Source organism: Brachyistius frenatus, unplaced genomic scaffold, assembly GCF_029030835.1.
Source record: "Brachyistius frenatus isolate BFR_SWC_R1_liver_20210118 unplaced genomic scaffold, ASM2903083v1 Contig_1, whole genome shotgun sequence".
Lineage (NCBI taxonomy): Eukaryota > Metazoa > Chordata > Actinopteri > Embiotocidae > Brachyistius > Brachyistius frenatus.
This window is the reverse complement of record NW_027210600.1, coordinates 71,011-91,096: the sequence shown is the minus strand read 5'-3', so window position 1 is coordinate 91,096 and position 20,086 is coordinate 71,011. Positions and strand designations below refer to the sequence as shown.

Here is a 20,086-nt window from a genome sequence, read left to right as displayed (position 1 = left end):
TTTAAAAGATGTTTTCCTTAATTGCTGTATTTTAACAATGACGTGTCTGTGTCCTACATATTGTTCAGTCGGTCTTAGTGTGGGCTATCTCTTCAATGTATCTATACCATGTTAAATTAGGAATCCAATGATAAAGCACTTTCCCTCACTGCAGCGCCAAAAAACATTTAACGAACTTTTTGTTTTAAATCGCTTTCGGTTATAGTTTTACGCCAATGAACGTGCAGTACTGGATCCGTCCTGCGGTGGCGCTGTGAAGAACTGACGAGAGCAGCGGGGCTCTCTCTTTGTCAGGTGACTCGCTGATGCGGAACTGCGGAAGCGCGTTACACGAAATGTGTGACATGCAGCTGAAAAGTTGCGACAAGCTTCTCAGACCGACGGACTTTTATCTGCTCCATAAGCTTCTCTGCAGTTTATTCTGAAGTATTAGGTTGTAGTGGACTGTTGAGATGAATGGGAAACCGGACGGACAACCAGCGATGACGCTGATGATGAACAAAGGTAACCGGACCTCCTCACTTCCTGTTTGTAAACATGTTGGTCTTTAATTCAAGAGTCTTTTTCTTTACGAAGGACCAGTAATGTTGTATAAACTAAGAAAGAAGACTGAAGTCGGCTTCTTTTACGACTCAAAACAGATTTATTTTGCTGATTGTTGGTGAAGCAGACAAAAACGAAAACAGAAAACAAAACAAAAAACGCACCAAACAGACATTTAATGGAAGAAAAGTCAGTTCCTCCTGCGCTGACTCCAAAGAGTCATCTCGGACCCGACACACAGTGTCAACAAACGATGTTCAACCAGATGTCTTGATAGCAGCCAGTTGTTCTTATTCACTGATTTGTCTGGTGTTTTATAGACTTGGTGATTAATCAGGACAAAAACCTTCACGTTCATTTAAATGAAAATGATTGTCCTGTCGTGTGTCTGTAGGAGGATCAGAAGTCATCATCAGAATCAGCTGGCCGACTTATCTGTGATTTCAGTTTTGGGGTTTCCTGTCTTGTGCTTCCAGAGTCGGCCGTCCTCCAGGGATCTTTCCTCCTGGCCGATAAGCTGTGTCTCCCCTCGTCGCTGTCCTCCATTGAGAAGGCAGACTGGAGCCGAGCGGGTCAGCCGGTCCTGGAGGCCCTCGGAGAAATCCGCGGACGCGACGACCTCGGGGGTCGACCCGACCCGACAGCCGCCAGCTGGAAAAAGACGACGGTTTGCGTCGTGTGGTTGAAGCTGCTGAGCGGAGAGGCCGGAGAGGATGTGGAGACGGCGTGGAGGGAGAACCCTTTCTTCTCCCTCCAGAACGGCCTCCCGGAGGTCAACCGCGTCGTCCTGCTGGAGCTGGTCAAGTCAACAGCAGCGGCGCACATTTATGCCAGTTTTCTCCTTTCTCTGCCTCAATCTGAAATCTGCACAGAGCTGGAGAGGCTGGCGGAGCACGTGAGGATCAGTCCCAGGCAGGAGGACGACGTGCGACTGCTCCTGGAGGTGTGGTGGGAGCTGTGGAAAGGCGGAGCCGGACGGGCGGCGGAGAGTATCGAGACCGCGTTCGCCGACCAGTTCGCTCGTCTCTCCTCGATGTCTCCCGGCGTGTCTCCTCAGGCGGCCAAGAGGTTGAAGCTGGACTCCACAGATTTAGCAGCATCGCTGCCAAGCGCTGATGTTCTGCACATTCTCCTTCATGCACTTAAAGACATGAAAGATGAGGTGTCCTCAGCGGACCTGTGCTTCCAGGCCCTGACTGTCGCCCTCGATGCTCTTTACACGTCCTTCCTGATAGACCAGGAAGTCCTTCTTCCTGTCAGAGAGAAGATGGACATCCTGTTTAGAGCCGTCAGCAGCAGAGGAAAGAATCCGGAGGATCTGAGCCCTGAACTTATCCAGGAGGCTCAGAGGAACTTGCGTGCTTCTCGCACTCCGTCTCGATTTCGGCCCAGCAGCACGAAGCTGAGTGAAGCTTTGAAGGTCGTAACCGAACTCGCACAGTTCTGGAGAAACAGCGGGATCCTGGACGCCAGCTCCGCTCCCGGTTACTCCGCTTTCCAGCTGGAACAAAGCGTCCAGAGAGTCGTTGCGGCTCTGGACCGACCCGAGGTGACCGACGGAAAGACGGAGAAGAACACACTCCGAGGTCTGCTGAAGTCGCTGTCTCTCCCCGCCGTCAAAAGCAACCCCGAGGTGAACGCGAAGGTCGCCGCCACCGTCATCGGTCACCAGCTGGAGGACTACGAGAAGTTCGCCGTGTTGTTTGCCGGCGAGACGTCGTGGGCAGCCCGTGACGAGACCTGGCTGGACTGCCTGGAGAAGAACCAGGCGGCCTTCCGGCAGCCCGACACCGTCGTCAGCCTCTCCTCCACCCTCATGAGCAAACTCCGCAGCGGCAGCGCAGACGTGAGCCGGTGCAGGAAGCTGATGAAGGTCGTCGCGGATATTTTCTCCGCGCTTTCGTTAGAGGACAAGAACAAAGCGCTGGCCGCCGTGCTGAGATCGTCCAGCAGGGGGCTCTTTGCGGGCTCCGTTCCCTCCGCTGTGACCGACGGCTTCGAACAGGAGCTCAACATGGCCTTCAACTGCATCATCCAAGTAGGAGGAGGAGCGGCGGCGCAGGGCAACCTGAGCACGGCGGTGTCTTTAGTGGCGAGGGTGGCCTTCCAGAACCCCGAGGCTGCTCTGAGGTCCTGCTGCCATTCAGCGGTGTTCAACAAAGGAGCTTTCTCCCTCATGGCCAAGATCCTGCAGCAGCTGCCCGGACTGCGACGTCAGCGACGAAGAGGAGACGAAGAGGAGAGTCTGGACGACGGGAGCCCCGGCAGTCTGCTCTGCGGGTGTTTACGGGAGATGATCGCCACCAAATCGCTGTCGGCCGGTGAAAAAGAGCAGCTCCTGGTGTTCCTGGGTCTCCTGATGACACCGGACGCGGCGGCCGAGGGAGAAGACGCGAGACGAAGCTTTGTGGCGCCTCAGGAGGTCGTGAACACCTTCGTCCTCCCCAACCTCTCGGCACAGGGTGAGTCTCCTGCCCGGCTGCACCTCCTCATCCGCTGAGTAACCAAACTTCATTTAGAGCACCAGAGTGAGAAAGACGTTCATCGTCCGGTGCCTCTGACTTTCTTTTTTTTAAATAAGTTGTCACAGTGTTGAGAACAATCAGTTTATTTGTTCTACAACATAAATGTCCTGCACTCACTTAGAAGTTTTTTACCTCAGCAGTCTACGAAGGACCTCATAAGTTTGACACACACACACACACACACACACACACACACACACACACACACACACACACACACACACACACACACACACACACACACACACACACACACTCTCTCTCTCTCTCTCTCACCAGTGACAACAGAGCTGCCATAAAATAGATCAAATGTCTAATATTGATCAGTATTCAGGGTTTTCTCTGGTCTGTAGCAGCGTGAAGTTATTTAACAAAAACACTATTTGTTTTGGCATCTTTTTTTGAATTGTTATCATTATGATATATATATATTTTTTTTTTTAAATGTCTAAAAACTGTCTGCCATTAAAATTATAAGCTCCAAACACTGGTAAAACAAATCTTTGAGAAGCTGCAGTGGAGTAGAGACTGTGGAATAACATGTGGGTGCTGCGCCTCAGTTATCACGCTGCTGCTGGATCCTCCATACAGTAACGTATCGTCCACATTCGTCGGCAGATTTAACTGCGCGTGTCTTTTTTGTTTTAACCGCCTGGACAAATGAGCCTCGAACAAAGCGAAACCCCTCCGAGATCCGCCGGCCGCTTCCCGAGTGTTCGTCACGAAACAAAATAGATAAGTCGTGTTTCTGCGTGGTTACTTTACCAAGCCGCTCCGGCCGCCACGTTTACCGTCAAACGGCACAATATCACCGTCAGGCGATTAACGCTTCGAGCGGTATCCATGGCGATGGATGTTTTGGTGATGGAAGCCTCTCCCACACTTTATCTGTTTATTTATACCGCAGCACAGAGAGCTCTCCGTGCTGCTGGGGATGAATCTGTTCACAGAAACCAAAGAGCCCGAGCTTCATCCACAGCTTGCATCTCCGGTCAGAACCATAGACTGGATATAAAAGCAGAACCCGTGTCAAACTATAAATGAATCAAAGTTTAGCTGCAACACTGAACAGGAAAACGTAGACGACTACAAACTCGGCTTAGTTGTGTTTTCTTCAACTGTGTAACTCGTGTTTCTTACTTACAACCCCGTTTCCACAAAAGTTGGGACGCTGTGTAAAAAAAAATGGTTAAAAACAGAATGCAATAATTTGCAAATCATGTAAACTCATATTTAATTGAAAATAGACCTAAGAGGACGTATCGAATGTCGAAACAGAAATATGATTGGATATGAAAAACCTGTACTTATTTTGACTTTGATGACGGCAGGAAAAACAAGCTGACATCAGGGATTTGTGGATAAAAACGACTCCTTCTGATACTCGTGCTGAAGTAAGAGTATTAGAAATACTGCTCAGTGTGCAGAAGAAGTCTATTTGAGAGTCATTAACTTGTAAGCATCACTGATGTTTAAACACGGGCTTTTATACACCGCTGGGAGCTTCACCTGTAAGAACACATCACCGTTTATTAGGAATAGTCCTTTTTTATTTTTTTCCAGTTGGGAACTAAATGCAGTGGAGTGTCAAATGTCTCATCTTCATCTCAGAAAGGGTTTTGGATGTTGTGGTGAACACTGCTCTCCGTGTCTCCGTGTCTCCGTGTCTCCGTGTCTCCGTCCAGCTGTCGGCTCCGGTGATGCAGAGTTCAGTCTGAAGCTCCTCCACGCCGCCCTGTCCGTGGACGCCCGGGACGCAGCGTCCTCTCCCCGCTGGCTGCTGCGCTGCTCTCCCTTCCCCCTCCTCTACGTCCTGGCCCAGCTGCACGACCAGGCTCTCAGGTCAGTTCTCGGAGCCCCGTCCGGACGCGAGCCTCCTGGTGAGATCGGATCACTCGTGGCCGGCTTCAGGCCGAGTCGACGCGGTCCCGGCTGACCACCTGAGATTAAATCTCACTTCCCGGTTCTGTCTGCAAATGATCACGTCACGAAAATATACCAGCAGATGAGCACGAGAGCAGAAACCTGAACATCTGACCCCCAATGAGTCAGGTCAGATTTATGACAGGCGGGATCTCAGTGCGTCCTGAGTGCGTTTCCACCTGTACTTTTGCTGGACCCTCGTGATCCGATCTCACCAGGTCGGACGTGTCTGGATTGATTCATCCAGATGGAAACCGGGTCCGAGTCCGTTCGTTTGAACCCGAACTCTCCCACTGCGGTGATCCCTGTAACCTGCCTCTGGTTTCAACACGACTCCGTCTGATCTCCGCCAGGTGCTGGGAGCAGCCACCAGAGGGCGCTGTGCACCACTGGTCCACGGACACCCGGGAGCTGCTGGAGGCGGTGCTGGACACCGTGGGGCAGGCGGTGGGCGCGGAGGTGGCGGCGGTGCCGAGCCGCTGGTCCAGAGCTCTGTTCTGGCTCTACAACAAGGTGGAGCAGCTGGACTGGACCGTCCGGTTCCACCTGAAGCCCGTGTGGGGGCAGCACTTCAAAAACGAGGCGCCCTCGTCTCTGCTGGCTGTGTGCGATCTACCTGAACAGGTACCAGAAGTTGAATGTTTCTCCTGCAGCGATTGGTCGATTAGTTGACTCAAACGTAATCAACAGCTGTTTTGATCATCAATTAATTGTCGCAGTTGTTTGTTTTTTTCGATCCAAAATATCAACCGTTGTCTGGTTTAGGCTTCTTCAGTAAGAAGTTTCGCTGCTGTCCTTCGTCACGACAGAAAGCTGAACAGATTTCGGTTTTAGACGGGAAGTTGAAGATGTCACTTTGTGCTGACTGAGATTGTGAACAGCATTTTTTTTTTTTTAACCTCTGTTGTTGTTTTTCACTTTTAAAACTTTTAAATGAAAATTACAAATAAATGTTAGTTTCAGCCCTGCTGGGTTTCTACATCTACTGGGCCACAGGTGGTGCTGTGAGCAGGAAGTGGTTGACCATATTTGGTGAATGTAAACTACTTGTGTCAGCTTTGGTCTCCTGTGTGCTGTATTTAGTAGAAATGCAATAAACTAATGTTTAATAGTTTAAGATGATGAAAGTGGAGACCCGATGGGTCGATGGTTTGATTGTGCTACTTGTGTGTTTGTGCCCCCTCTGCAGGACTGGTCAGGTTTGGATCTGCCTCAGTACGGACAGGGTACCGGCCTCCTGGCCTGGATGGAGTGCTGCTCCATATCCGACTCCCTGCAGTCCACCATGCTGTCCTGCCTCTCTCTGGACCAGCGGAGGCCGGACCACGTCAACATGTTCAGCAAAGGTCTGCTGGTGGCTCTGACCCAGACGCTGCCCTGGTGCTCCGTCTCCCAGTGGAGCCGGCTGCTGAGGGGCCTGAGGGAGCTGATCGCCTCGGGCCGCCTCCACGTCCCTTTCTCTCTGGAGTACGTGGACTATCTGCCCCTCCTGGACCTGAGGAGGTTCTCCTGTGAGCTGCGTCTGTCCGTCCTGCTGCTCCGAGTCCTTCAGCTGCTCTGCGGCTCCAGCTGCTCCCACTGGCTGTCGGCGGGCGGCTGGGCCCACGTGGGCCGGCTGTACGCCCACGCCGTGAGGGAGCTGATGACCTCGGTGAGAGCCAAGCTGCCCCTTCCGTCACCCGGAGCTTCGACAGTCTCGAAGACACCGGCGTCCACCGACTCCAGTCCTCCCCCTTCAATCAAAGCTGCTCAAATGTCCACAGATCCTCAGAAAGCAGGAGACTCTCCTCTGAAAGCCCAACCGGAGGAGGAGGTGGAGGTGGAGGTGGAGGCCGCTCCCAGCCAGGAAGTCCTCTTCGTTCTCAGTCAGATCTTCTGCCACGTTCAACACATCCAGGTAGGAACTATTCACAGTGATGCCACGGCAACGGAGACGTTTGGATTCTGATTGGCTGGAAGGTGTTAATTAACTCCGACTAACCGCACAGTCGAACTGGACGTTTCCATGATGGAGGTGTCTGTTTGTTGTTGTTAAATAATGACCCCAGCTCCAGGTTATTTTATGTCACCAACACAAGAACTCACAAAAAAAAACCTGATTTAAAGTGATTGACTGGTACATTTAGATATTTTGATGGTAAAAAAAAGTTCCTTTAATACTTTCAAACCTCCTAAATCTGGATCCCTTTCCCCTCTCCCAGGTGATGAAGCCCGGGGGTCAGTGTGAGCCTCTGTTCCTGTCCAGTCTGGAGATCCTCAGTCACTACGAGGCCGTCATGGCGGCGTTCCCGGACAGCTGCAGCGCGCTGGAGAGCGACAACACCCGTCACTTCTTCTCCACCATCACAGACAACCTCGAGAACCCGGAGATGAAGGCCGTGCTGCAGCAGAAGATCGCTCAGCTCGTGTCGTCAGCAGCCTGACGCGCACACACACACACACACACACACACACACACACACACACAGATCTGTCATGTGTTTTCCACTCCACACCGAGTTCCCAGATGGTCAAACCTCTGAGCACGTTTGCTGATAAAACAAGAGCCACACTGCACTCAGTTAAATGTGGGAATTAATACAAAGTGATGAATTACAAATCTGCTTGAATAAAAGTCTCATATTTCACAGCGAATGTCTTCGTGTGCTGCCTTAATAATATTTATTCCCACTATCATTTAAACCTGAGACCACATTTGCAATTTAATGACATTATTTTTTTTATCCATTTAAAAGAAGAGTTTAATTTATACAAAAAAAATATTCTTTTGAGTTCAGATTAACAGCTCAACATATTTCAGGCGTTTACAGCTGACAAACGCATCCCGAAGAAGGAAACGTTCACACTCAAATGATTTAGTGCACAACGAACACGGAGCTGCTGAGGCTTCAGATCAACGGTGTCAGAGCCAAAGGTCGGGAAAAAAACCAGCGAGGGAAGAAGAGGTGAAACTTTAACAATGTCGAAGGTTCGTGGCGGGAACACAACGAAGCCGATTAGTCAACAGAAGCTCGACTTTCACCAATAACAATCCTCAATTTGACAAAAATAAATACTTTTTACCCAAAATCTTCAATATTCAGACTTTTTGCTCAGAATAAAGAACTTTTTCTCAATAAATGAGGAATCTATTGTTAAACTGGAGCAGCGCAGTGGTCAGCACTGCTCTCACCCTGTTCGGGATGAAGCAGGTCCAGATAATGGATTCGAATCTTTAGTTTTTTCCTCTAACAGTGGCCCTCATACTTGACCCGTGGCCTCAGAGTCTCGCGTTATTTCTGGAGACGGCTCGGTCCGTCCTCGGCTTGTCTCAGTCGCCCCTCCCTCTCCTGTGTCTCAGGTACAGTTTCTTGGCTTTCCTCAGCAGCAGCAGGAACCAGTAGACCTGAGGAGCCAGGAGCACCGCATTACCCACGTTGCACTGCAGGGGCAGGTGAAAAGGCACGCTGTGCAGAGGAATCCCGAACTGCCGGCCGTACATCCAGTACATGAAGGGGAAGAGCAGGATGCGACACGTGAAGAAGGTCAGGAGGACGGCCACGCCGTTGATCCAGTGCAGCCGGGTTTTGTCCAAGCCCAGCTGGGTGGAGGGGAGGGGGGTGGAGAGGGGCGGGGGGAGAGAGAGAGTGAGACACATTGTGTAATACATGAAATAAATTGTTCTGCTGTATTTCCCAATTTCCCAAAACAACAGTGATTGAAAATCTGTTGACAGGAAATGACAAAAAAACAAAAAAGCAACACGTGTGAAAGTGTCCCTGAGACAGATGTGGTCCTGATCTCTGGCTCTCCTTCCTTCTGACCTCGTGTGAACAGTGACTCAGCGTAAACTTTGGTCTGTGAAACCAGCTGCGATTACAGACTGGATCCGACTCAATAAAACCTCGGTGGTTTCATTTTTACAGTTTCTTCTTTCTGTGCGGGCGGACTGAGGACAGCTCACGGTTGGATGTTTGGGGGGGGGGGGGGGCGGACCCGTCCACGTCGCTTCTCTGAATCCTGATTTCAGACAGTTTTATTGACTCCAGCATGATCACATGGTTTGATGAACACAGTGACACTCGGCAGGAAAATAAACATTTCAAAAAATACACATTAACCAGATAAATAGTGACGCTGTCCGAGTGGTTTCACCTGAATGAGAATCTTTCCTATGGAGACGAAGGGAGTGCTGAACTCTGTGGTGAACAGGCAGCCGATGAAGAAATCCCCCAGCCCTCTTCTGAAGAACTGGAAAATCAAACAAACAGTCGTCAGCCAGCCATTTGAAAACACGCTACGATCACGGCAGCGACTCCTGCCGGCTCGCACCAGAGTGATGGGCAGGAAGACGAAGAGCAGCGCCACGTGATGGAGGACCAGCATCCAGTCCTTGAGGAGGAACGCTCTCAGGGTCGACAGAGAGTGACCGCCGGGACCGCCTCGTTCCCTCTGAGCGAGGTAGTGGCACAGGTACATGGCGTAGACGTCAAAGGCCATGTACGGCGCTCCGAACAGAGCGAAGCTGTTGACCAGCCAGTGGCTGCGGACAAGCGAGACGGTCAGTAAGTCCACTGGATTAACATACGCTGTGTTGTTTACCCACAACGGCTTCAGAGAAATGATGCATGAGCTCATTCACTGATTGCACTATTCTTAGTTCTTTGCGAATGTTCTTCATCGTGATAAAACGGACTTTCCCACCTGTCAGTCATGACGTCCCTGCAGGAGGACACCACTGTGACTCCAGCTGCTGTAGCCAGGGATGCATGGACGGCAGACATCAGACTGAAAACACACAGTCAGCAGAACTGATCGTAGTTTGTAATGAACACAAATTACACTGAAATCAACCGACTACACATCGTTTATAGAGATGTCGCCAGACTCCATTGAAATACATCCCACTTCTTTGATGCCTTGTAAGTGATTTTTGATTTTGATTTAGATTTTATACACTTTATTAATCCCCGAGGGGAAATGTCTTCCCTACAGCAGGGGGGCTCTCAGGGGAGCTGCTGCAGCAGGCTGCCACTAGGCGGCGCCAGGTAACCTGACCTGAGGTGCATGTTTTTGGATGGGCACCGATAAATACATCATAATTATTACTTCAACACGTGACCTTCTCAGATGTTATTTGGTGTCTTCAGCTTACTTATGATCACATGTTTGTGTAAAAAAAAAAAATCCAACTTTTTCAATTGTTTCATGAAGCTCATTGTCGCCTTCCTTGAAGGTTTGGAGGAAGATAATGGGGTGAACGGGATGTTGAACTTAGCAAATAGATTTCCACAACGTTTGTAAACTCACAGATAAAAACGAGGCAGCATTAAACCGCCGCATGTGTTAACCTCGTGTTGTCCTCGTGTTGTCCTCGGGTTGTCCTCGGGTCAAAATGACCCGCAGCTGTGTTCAACCAACTTCTAGTTTATTCTCGTATCTTTGTGGGATCGTTGGAGACACGGAGGCGGTGAGGGTTTCTTTAAAGAATGATCACCAATGATCCCAAAACAATAGAGAAATAAAGAAATAAAGTAGAGGTCTGTTGACCCCGAGGGCGGAGGAGGGTTATGAACCCGTGACGTGTCGGCTGACCTCGCACTGACAGAAACCACGTCGGCGTCGCTCCACTGGGGAGAAACGGATCTCAAGACTTTCCTGAAGCCGCAGAAAAGCCCTGGAAACACCGCAGCTCCGCCGACCAAGGCGGTGAACATGGTGCCCGTCGACCTCGTCCTCCTCCTGGAGCCGCTTCGACGCGCAAGTGGAGCTCAACGACGGTCCGCGGGACAAACAGCCGTCACGTCACGTGTCTCCGGTAACAACCAGGAGCGGCTCGACGCCTCGTTTCGGGGAACTTCCCCGTCAGCTTTCATTTAGAGGGATTTCATTGGCCGAAAGAGAAGCTCTGTCAACCAATAGGAACCTTTGACCTCGGACAACCTCTTCACGATGAACGCCAGAAGTAAACAGAAACCTTTCAAAATAAAGCTGATATTGATCTCAAGTTGTTTCCGTGCAATAACGATGACTATAAAGTACGAATTATGTTACCGTAACACTTATTGGGATATCTTCATCAAACCAACTGGTATTTATTAAAAGAAATGTTTCTAAATGATTTATGTGAATTCTTCAGGAGAAGTTTTAAATCGTTACACTGCACGTGACTCACTAATAAGTTCACGCACACGTCTACTTCTTTCACCTTGATGACTGGGTGATTTAAACATGTAGAAACCTAACGGTGGTGAGCATGATCATCCTTCATGAAATAGGATTTAGTTTTAACAGAAACATGGACAATAACTCACAAACTGAATGATTTAAACCCGTCATGAAACATTTTGTACAGTAAAATGATTAAAATGCAGAAGCCAGCGACAAACACAAGACAAGCTGATAGATGGAAGAACTTATTGCTTTGGGTTAATAAAGGACAAAGAAACTCACGGTGGCTTTGAACAATGCAACTAAATAACATTGTCTCCACATATTTTCTTTCTTTTTGACATAAATACCCTCTGCAGAGGCTCTCCCACCTGCTGCTGCTGCTGCTGAAAACCGGGCTGATAGGAGTAAATACAGTGAACCAAAACAACAAACAACAACAAAACCAAATGAGCCCAAACAGAGTGCAGAGCGTAGAAGAACTGTGGAGTCGGGTGACGACTGTTTGTGGGAGACTCCTTCTGCAGCACACAGAGTTGCTTGTCTGGTTGTTTATTGCAGCTTTAAAGGGGAAACAAAGGTCATATCTTCAACTGTGTCGCTAACTAGAGATTACGTAACACGCATTTTCTTTTTGGTTTAAAAAGTTGACAAAAATAAACACGTCACATGTTAATATTTGTTCTTCTCATTTAGCCACTTAAATGTGACCCGTCATATTTATCTTGTGACCCCTCTGCATGGTGCTGAACCTCAGATTGGAAACCTCTGGGAACATCAGGCCACCAAATGAGCGAATGTACAAACACAGACATAAATCTGGGACCACTGCCCTCCGGCCGCTGGACACAAACTGAGCACCAAGAAAAACATCAGACACCAGTGATTGAGCATGTGTTTGGCGAACTTGTTTCCATGGTAACAGGACCACGGTTTGCTGGCAGGTAGGGGGTTCGAGGCAGCCTGAGCCGGACCTCCACTCCTCCTGACTGAAGAAGATGGAGGTGGACAGCACCAGGACGAGTGTCTGTCAAGACTGTCCACAGTCTTTGTACTGCTTAAAATAACTGACGAAATAAAAGGTTCTGTGTTTTTGATTTATATAAATAATTCTTGGGAAATCATTCCACAGTTGTTGGTTGAAACACGAGTCTGAAATCTCTCAGCAAGTTTCCTCTGTGACTCCACTTCTGTATTTACTTCCTGCCTGTCTGTGAACTGAATATGCAGTTTTTCCTGCACATGTGTCGAGGCCGTGCCGGGCCTCAGGATTAGTTTCAAAGTTCACAGAAGTTCCTGAGAAGCAGCGTTGGCCAATAAAATGACTCCGACTGAACCCACAGCAGCTGGATGGTTTCCAGGCATCCAGCTGGGTGATTATTGGATTTAAAATGAGTTGATTTACATTTTTTTTTCCAGTTTTTACATTCTTATTTTAAAAATATACAAAAATATTACAAAATAATTTACTAACAAATCCCACTGTTTAACATATTTATAGTTTGCAATCAACAAGTTTGTCATAAAAATGTACTTAAGTTTAAACTGAGCTTTTCTCTCAAGGAAATCCCCTCTTCCGGAGAAGTCACACCAAAGGAAACCTTCATGAAAATTAGTACAAAAGGTTTGTGAATAGAGGATCACTGAGTGTGTTTGGACTGAATGACCTCTGCTAAGATGTGAGTTATGCCAGGCGTGTGGCCACTGCTGAGCAAAGGTTCATCGTATTTAAAGTTTTCAGGTTTTCTTTGGTCGAACAATGAGGACTGAAACAAGAAACGAACGCCTGAACGCAGTGTTCCTGTTTAACCCTCACATTAAACTGATCACAGTAACATGTCACCGATCCATCAGTCTGATGGTACGATGGATGTTCCTCCCTGAACATCAACCTTCATGCACGTCGGCTCCATTCACTGCACGAACGGCTGAACCGGCTCCCACGTGCGTGATTTTGAGTTGAGATATCGGACCAGACGAGTCCTCCCGGTGTGACCCCTCTCCTCCCCTCCTCCTCCCCCCACCACACACACACACACACACACACACACAGAAATAGGCCACGCACGGATAATGGAGCAGCAGAAAGTAGGCCAGGTCCACTTCCACAATGATCACTGAGCAATCTATCAAAATAAATTGGTGTATGTCGCTGCAGGGTGAAACCGGGGGGAGAAGGTTGAGATGAATAACGTCAGATTCCTGCAGGTTAAAACACATTTACAGTGTCTGCCGGTGGTTGCAGTGTCGTCCTTTCACCTCCCAACCTGACTGCTGCAGTCATAAAACATGAAGCGCTGTTCAGGGAAAACTCTTAAAATCTCATTTCCTCTGAAACGTTTTAAAGAAAGTTCTTCAGGGACGTTCAGACCTGCTTTTAACGCAAGTCAACTTGTTTAAGTCATTTTTTCAAAGTCAGGTTTGACTGTTTCTGATGCGAGTGCAGACGTCTGTCGTCTTCTCTTTAGTTTCAAGATGCGAACACTCATTTTGAGAAACCAGGTTGAAATAGCCTCACACCGTGTTCTCTGATTCCTTTGCGGCATTCTTATATAAAGTAATTACAATTTGTGTCATCTCAGTTCTACAACATTAAAACACAACTTACGCATTCACACTCATTTTTGATAATACATCAATAATATACAAGATGAACGGTAAAATAATTTGAAAGGGCACGTTTGTTTCACACTGTGTACTTTTACTTGAAGTAAAAGGTATATTTTTTTGTGGTTTTTTTTATACTTTTACTTTTTATACCAAAGTTATTTAAAGCGTCCTCCACTCTACGACTTCTTTCAGGAAGTTTGTAACAGCCAACAGTTCAGTCACCGTCCTCTCATACACGTTTCAGTCAATGATGTTTTTATGGGTTATTGAACCTTGTTTTCATTTTTTCCCACCGAGAACTCTGCATGACGCAGTCTGAATCTGAAGTGTTGACATTTTTAAATGTAAACTTAAGCTATACATCCTCAGCTTTTAATTAGAATTATAGACATATTTTCATTTGATTTATTTTACTTACATTGTAATAGCTTATTACTGCTACATATTATTATTCCCCTCATCTAGTTTAATCTTTTATTCTAGCTCTGATTTCACTCTTAAAAATTCTCGACTGTCTTAGTTTTCATCTTTATTCCATTTCATTGTCTTCATTCATATTCGTGTTTTTTTTTTTAAAATCTATTTTATTTTTACTCCAGCTTTCATTTCATGCTATTTCTCTTACTGTCATTTCAGCTTTTATTTCTTTTACACTTTTATCTCCATCTTCTTGCGTGTATTGGTCTCAGATAGTTTTATGTATTTATTTGAGCCTACACCCGTCTGTCTTTTTATCAGCCTGTCAATCATTTATTAGGCACTTTGAACCTGTATGAAAAGTTATATATAAATGTTTCATTCATTGATCAACGCTAAACCAAAAAAAGACAAAGACACGAAGTAAAACCACTGTTTTGTTGACTTTTATTCATATATATAAATATATACATATATATATTTATATATATATTTATATACTCATGTGTTTGACTGCCGCTGTTAAAAAGTGTGACTCCTCACATCATCACCTGTAAGCATAAATAATAACTTTTTTTTCTCTCTTGAAACCTGTTAAATAAACCAACTGAAAACAGTTATGGGTCATTTTCAGCACCATTGAATAGTACATTCTCTATATTGCATCAGGATATAAAAATATACAGATATAGTGTTCTGTTTTTTTTCTTCTTCTTTAAAACATTCTTTCCGTGTTGTTCAATGGCATGAAACAAGAGAGGAAGAAAAGACCCCATGTCGACGATGAGGATTGTTACCGTTATTCTCGTCTATGTTATTAATCCTTAGCAGATCCGTACTGGATGGTGCGTTCATCCATTCCCAGCACTTCTAGAACATCAGTAGCAGCCACACGTGGGAGAAACAAATGAAATAAAACACGAGTTCGAGGGTTGACCTCTGAGACGTGTAACGCTCACAGTGTCTCCGGCCCTCCCGACCCCGTCCGGAGAAACGAGGAGAGGCGAAGAAGATGGAGACGCGGGAGTGTTGGAGTGCAGTGGAAGGGAAAGCCGTGAAACGCAGCGAGCGGGCCGGTGGAGCTCTCCGTAACCATGACGACCCTGTTACAGTCACACTCTCAGCACAGTTTATCCACAGTCCGAGGTGGCCATGATGCTCGTGGTGCTTCGCTAATAACATCGTGGCTGCCCCCCCTCCCCCAGAAAAACAACCAAAACATCAACAAAAAAACAAAAACAACAACATAAATTCAAAGCAGCAAAAGTCCCCCAAAAAAAATGCAACAAGTCGGTTTTAATGTTTCGAGGCAAACGAGGAGACGGAGAGCAGAAGAAAGAAGCGAAGGCGCGGTCGGGGTGAGAGTTCGGTTTGCAGTGCATAGAGAGGGACGTCTGAGATGGAGACGGGTTCACCTGGTTGGTCGCTCAGATGGGATTATTGCCCTGCGTCGCTTCACACACACACACACACACACACACACACACACACACACACACACACACACACACACACACACACACACACACACACAATAAACACACTCCTCCACCCAGAGAGAGAGAGAGAGAGAGAGAGAGAGAGAGAGAGAGAGAGAGAGAGAGAGCAGGGCTGGTTGATGAAGTTCTTGTGGGTTCCAGAGTCCCCCCCCTCCCCCCCCTGCAGAGAGACATGCAGCCTCCGGAGCTGCTGGGGGGCTTCGTGTGTGTGTGTGTGTGTGTGTGTGTGTGTGTGTGTGATATATATGTCCAAACACAAGTCCAGAACAGGCCGGGGTCCGACGTCCATCCTGTGTGTGTGTGTACATCCCGTGTCCGTCTGTCCGTCCGTCCGAGTGGTGCGGCGGTCCGCCGTCCTCCAGGCGGCTTCACATGCGTGAGGACGAAGCCAGCTCGTAGAACAAGACGTAGGCGTCGCTGCTGCGCACTTGGCTGGAGGACATTGGCGTTACTCTGGAAACAAAGAGAGACGTAGACTTTAACGATCATTCGCGTCACTTTATCCAACATACATTAAAAAATGTCCCCTCGGGGATTAATAAAGTATATACCTACCTACCTACATGTAAACCTCTGTTTCTGTTTCACTCCCCCTGCTGGCAGACTGGAGGTGCACACCCCAAAGTGTATTTATATATTTTTGTGTATATAGTTTGTGTGTGTATTCATTCATTGGTCTTTATGTTTATACTTTTTCCTGAAAATGTATTTTTATCTATCTTATTTTGAGTCTATGCGTATTTAGAAATGTGTTCTTGTTGTGAGCTTCCTAACCGTGTGTCCACGCTGCTGTGACGACTAAAGGTCCCCGCTGAGGGATCAATAAAGTCTTATCTTATTTTATCTTTGACGGAAGCCGCTCGGAGGTGAACAGAGCAGATCGGCCGGGCAGGAAGTCAGTCGAGAAAATACATCAAAACACGGTCGACTTTCAAAATAAAACAACCGCGTGTAAACCGGTCACTACGCCACCGTCCACCTTCTGATTTTGGACAAGTAATGCTTTCACCTTTCGCTACAGACACAGTATGTGAAATAGTTACGCAATAAATTACGCAAAGAAATTTCCCCTCGGGGATTAATAAAGTGAAATTAAAAATATATATATATATATATAAATAAATAGGAGGATTCATGCTTTTAATGACTGAAACAGAGCAGCTGTATTAACTTTGTCGGCAGGCTGCAGCACAAAGAAGGAAACGACAACGATAAACAGAAAGCGGACCAAAAAAATGAAGCTGTTTAACGACGATAGAAGAACAGAAATGAAGGAAACACGACCAGATCAGGAATAAGGTGAAGCGCGACGTGACGGATCCATGTTCAGTGGAATATACAGGTAAGGTAGGTAGGTAGTTACTTTATTAATCCCCAAGGGGAAATTTTAAGCTGGTTATTTACAAAATAAGATGATGAAATCACTTTGCATGTCAGCAGCTCTTCGTGAATTTTGACATGATTGTTTCTATTATTTCCATTTGAATTAATATGTTGAGTTTTTGCCTCAAGGACTCCCGTCATCCTTTTAGTCAGTTAGCACGTCCCACATGAATCCTACACTACAAGTCATGATGATAGTACGCTGGTTTAGCACAAATAAAACCAGCAGAAGCATCTCCCTCCATTTCTTGTGTCCCATTTCCATCAACAGCTGTGAATCCCCTTCATAGCGTGACACACTAAACACTGCTCGGTGCGTGATGTGGATGTGGGTCACACTCGGCGAGTTCCCCGGCAGCTCAGTCCGAGACCCAGTTTTCACTCTTTCCACTTTAGTGAAGCTGTGACGGAAACGTCGTTGAGCAGCAGCTCCGAGCGGTTCCTGAATCTACGTCTGGTGGTTACGAGACCGAAGAAGATCCTCTTACATCATTTCAAAAAGGGATTTATGGTCATTTACTGTTCTCCCAGTGGACCAGATATTAAAGAGCCAGTCGTGTTGACTCCCGCTGTGTGTGTGTGTGTGTGTGTGTGTGTGTGTGTGTGTGTGTGTGTGTGTGTGTGTGTGTGTGTGTGTGTGTGTGTGTGTGTGCGCGTGTTTCCATCAACTCAATCATGTCAGTGCATCTGTTTGTAACTGTGTGTGTATACACAGTTATATATATACACATGTTTGTTATTACTGGGAATCTCACGGACACCGAAAACACTGAATCCAGCTTGTGTTGAGATTTCAGAAGGTTTCAGTGTATCATGCATGTTAGGCTGTAACACACACACACACACACACACACACACACACACACACACACACACACACACACACACACACACACACACACACACACACACACACACACACACACACACACCCACCCAGGAGAACCCGTGGTGTGTGCAATCATGTGGTAAACATGCTCTGTGAGCAGTCGTGTCTGGTTAACGCACGAGGCCGGTCATGTTGAGAAAGCGAGCGGGATGTTATGAGCGACGTTACGAACGACGTTGCGAACGACTGCAGCGGAGCGGGAAAACCCGGAGGAGCGGCCGGAAGCTCACGAGGCGGCCGACGAGACGAAGGAGCAGCGGAGGAATATCTGTCAGCCCTCCCGATGATCTTTTTAACCGGTCACGGTGACTTGGTGACAGACCGTACTATTACGAGGTCCAAAGACTCATCATGAACGTTACGCTCCCATATGTAGCTAATATGAAAGTAATAAAAGGTTTAAAAATATTTCCTCAGCTGAGTGTGTCACACAACTCCCACGATCTTCTTCATGAATGGAAACGAGAACAAATTGGAAGGTCCGTCTTTTATATATTCTGAGACTGCTGCTGTAATGAGAACGGAGAGCAGCGGGAAGCTGAAGTTTTGGAGGAAGTATTAAAGACACTGAATCCTTCAGAAACCCCGAGACGATGAAGCGGTGAGCCGGGCGAGGTGTCCGAGTGGCGTTCACTTCTCGTGAGGAGCAGAACTGAACCCGGTTAAAGACCGAAGAAGGTACTTCAAGACGGGAGCGCAACCAGGCGGGTTTACGTGAAGCTTGGCGGGTTTGATGCGCCGGAGTCAAGACGGTCAACGGCGAGTTCTGCTGTGACGCGTGATGTCACTTCGGTTCTCCGACGTGACGCTTTAGTATCTCGCCGAGCGACAACACGCTCGTTGCCATCGTCCTCGTTGGATTTGGCTTCCTGCGACTTCTTTGTGTTCCCCGACGATTTTGACGCAAAATCCGATGAGCGCTCTGCTCAGGTTTCAGGTGAAATCACAAAAACGGGTGTGACTCAGGTGTTGATCGCGTAAGGTGGTGAAGCAATATCGCACTCGAGCGTGTGCCTTCACGCGATTGTTGGCACGACAGTGATTCGGTCAGGGCCGAGGCTAATATTGCGATTATACAACAAGTTACCATCTAAATAAAACATGTAATCGAAATGTATTCATATCATTGGGCCATTCGCTCTCAAAATGTAAAACCTTTTGTGAGCCGGAGCTCCGTCTCCATGGCAATACATGGGGTGTGACTAACAACTGGAAAAACTACCAGTCGCGTCAGTAGAAGCGAATGTAACGCATGCAATGTTTACCACCCCGGGAAGTAGTCCGACCCTTAGCAACGACCCTAGCAACAGACGGTTTCTAGTCTGTTTTCATGATTTCTAGAGATCGTTTCTTAAACTGAATAAACAGCACAGAAACACTAAACTGTTCAGCTCGCTCAGTCTCGAGATATCCGCTGAGAAAAGATATCTATATACTCATGTGTTTTTTATATTTTAGCACCGTGTCGTGTTAAAACCAAACCGGTCAAGCATGGTGTTACGGTACGGGTGCTCAGAGCGACAAAAATGGATCAAAAGAGACCCGATTTTGCCAAATGGGTCACAAATATTAGGCCTATGACACGTAAACATTATAACATTATAGTGCATATTATTTGAAATTCAATTCCAATCATATATTCCCACTGAGAAGGCGGAGTGATATTTCCAGTGGTGAGCAGGGTGTGATGTCACGGTGATTTGAGCACGTTCCAAATGTACCGTTGACCAATCAGATCTCTGGGTCGGAGCTACTTGTTGTGTGATCTGGAACACTTACTCACTTGTAGCTTCCCGTCCTTCTCTCTGGTTCTGTCCTCACACTCAGTTCATACCCAACAGGAGCAGTCTCACTACGCTTATAAGACGACGTGACTGAAGCGTGATCTCTGACAAACCTACCTGGAGTCATTGAACGTGTACCATTCTCCCGAGTTGGGATTGCGACAGTAGGCTGTGTAGTGACCGCCCATCGTGGTGCCTGAGTGGTTGGACACTGCATACAGGTTGTACACTGCATTCACTGCGAAGGGACGGAAACAGAAGTTAATCCTCACACGTTGAAATGAGCTGCTGACGTCAGAATGTAACAAATATCTGCTTTATTCTCCAGAACTATGTGTATTTGTCTTCAATATCTAAAACCAC

At 47.3% G+C, this 20,086-nt stretch overlaps 3 protein-coding genes across 10 annotated transcripts in view; 1 reads left to right on the top strand and 2 right to left on the bottom strand.

Annotated features, from left to right (window-relative positions):
• Nucleotides 1-318: 318 nt before the first annotated feature.
• On the top strand, nt 319-7,618 carry gemin4 (gem (nuclear organelle) associated protein 4). Its single transcript, XM_069694927.1, has 6 exons — nt 319-504; nt 1,020-3,005; nt 4,754-4,910; nt 5,345-5,615; nt 6,181-6,888; nt 7,193-7,618. Exons 1-6 carry the CDS (start codon nt 453-455, stop codon nt 7,412-7,414), a joined length of 3,396 nt encoding a protein of 1,131 aa, XP_069551028.1. The 5' UTR covers nt 319-452; the 3' UTR covers nt 7,415-7,618.
• Nucleotides 7,619-7,625: 7 nt separating this feature from the next.
• On the bottom strand, nt 7,626-10,777 carry LOC138619363 (TLC domain-containing protein 3A-like). Its single transcript, XM_069696194.1, has 5 exons — nt 10,566-10,777; nt 9,675-9,758; nt 9,303-9,513; nt 9,126-9,221; nt 7,626-8,571 (listed from the first exon to the last, which is right to left on the bottom strand). The coding sequence occupies exons 1-5, from the start codon at nt 10,685-10,687 to the stop codon at nt 8,302-8,304; spliced, it is 783 nt and encodes a 260-aa protein (XP_069552295.1). The 5' UTR covers nt 10,688-10,777; the 3' UTR covers nt 7,626-8,301.
• Nucleotides 10,778-14,598: 3,821 nt separating this feature from the next.
• LOC138629778 (ubiquitin carboxyl-terminal hydrolase 2-like) overlaps nt 14,599-20,086 on the bottom strand; it is a 53,914-nt gene continuing 48,426 nt past the window's right edge. For all 8 annotated transcript variants that reach the window (XM_069687350.1, XM_069689500.1, XM_069691174.1 and 5 more), the window contains 2 exons: nt 19,841-19,961; nt 14,599-16,120 (listed from right to left, as the gene is read on the bottom strand). In XM_069687350.1, coding sequence (XP_069543451.1) covers nt 16,036-16,120; nt 19,841-19,961 — 206 coding nt within the window. In that variant the 3' untranslated portion in view covers nt 14,599-16,035. The remainder of the gene's footprint in view (nt 16,121-19,840; nt 19,962-20,086) is intronic.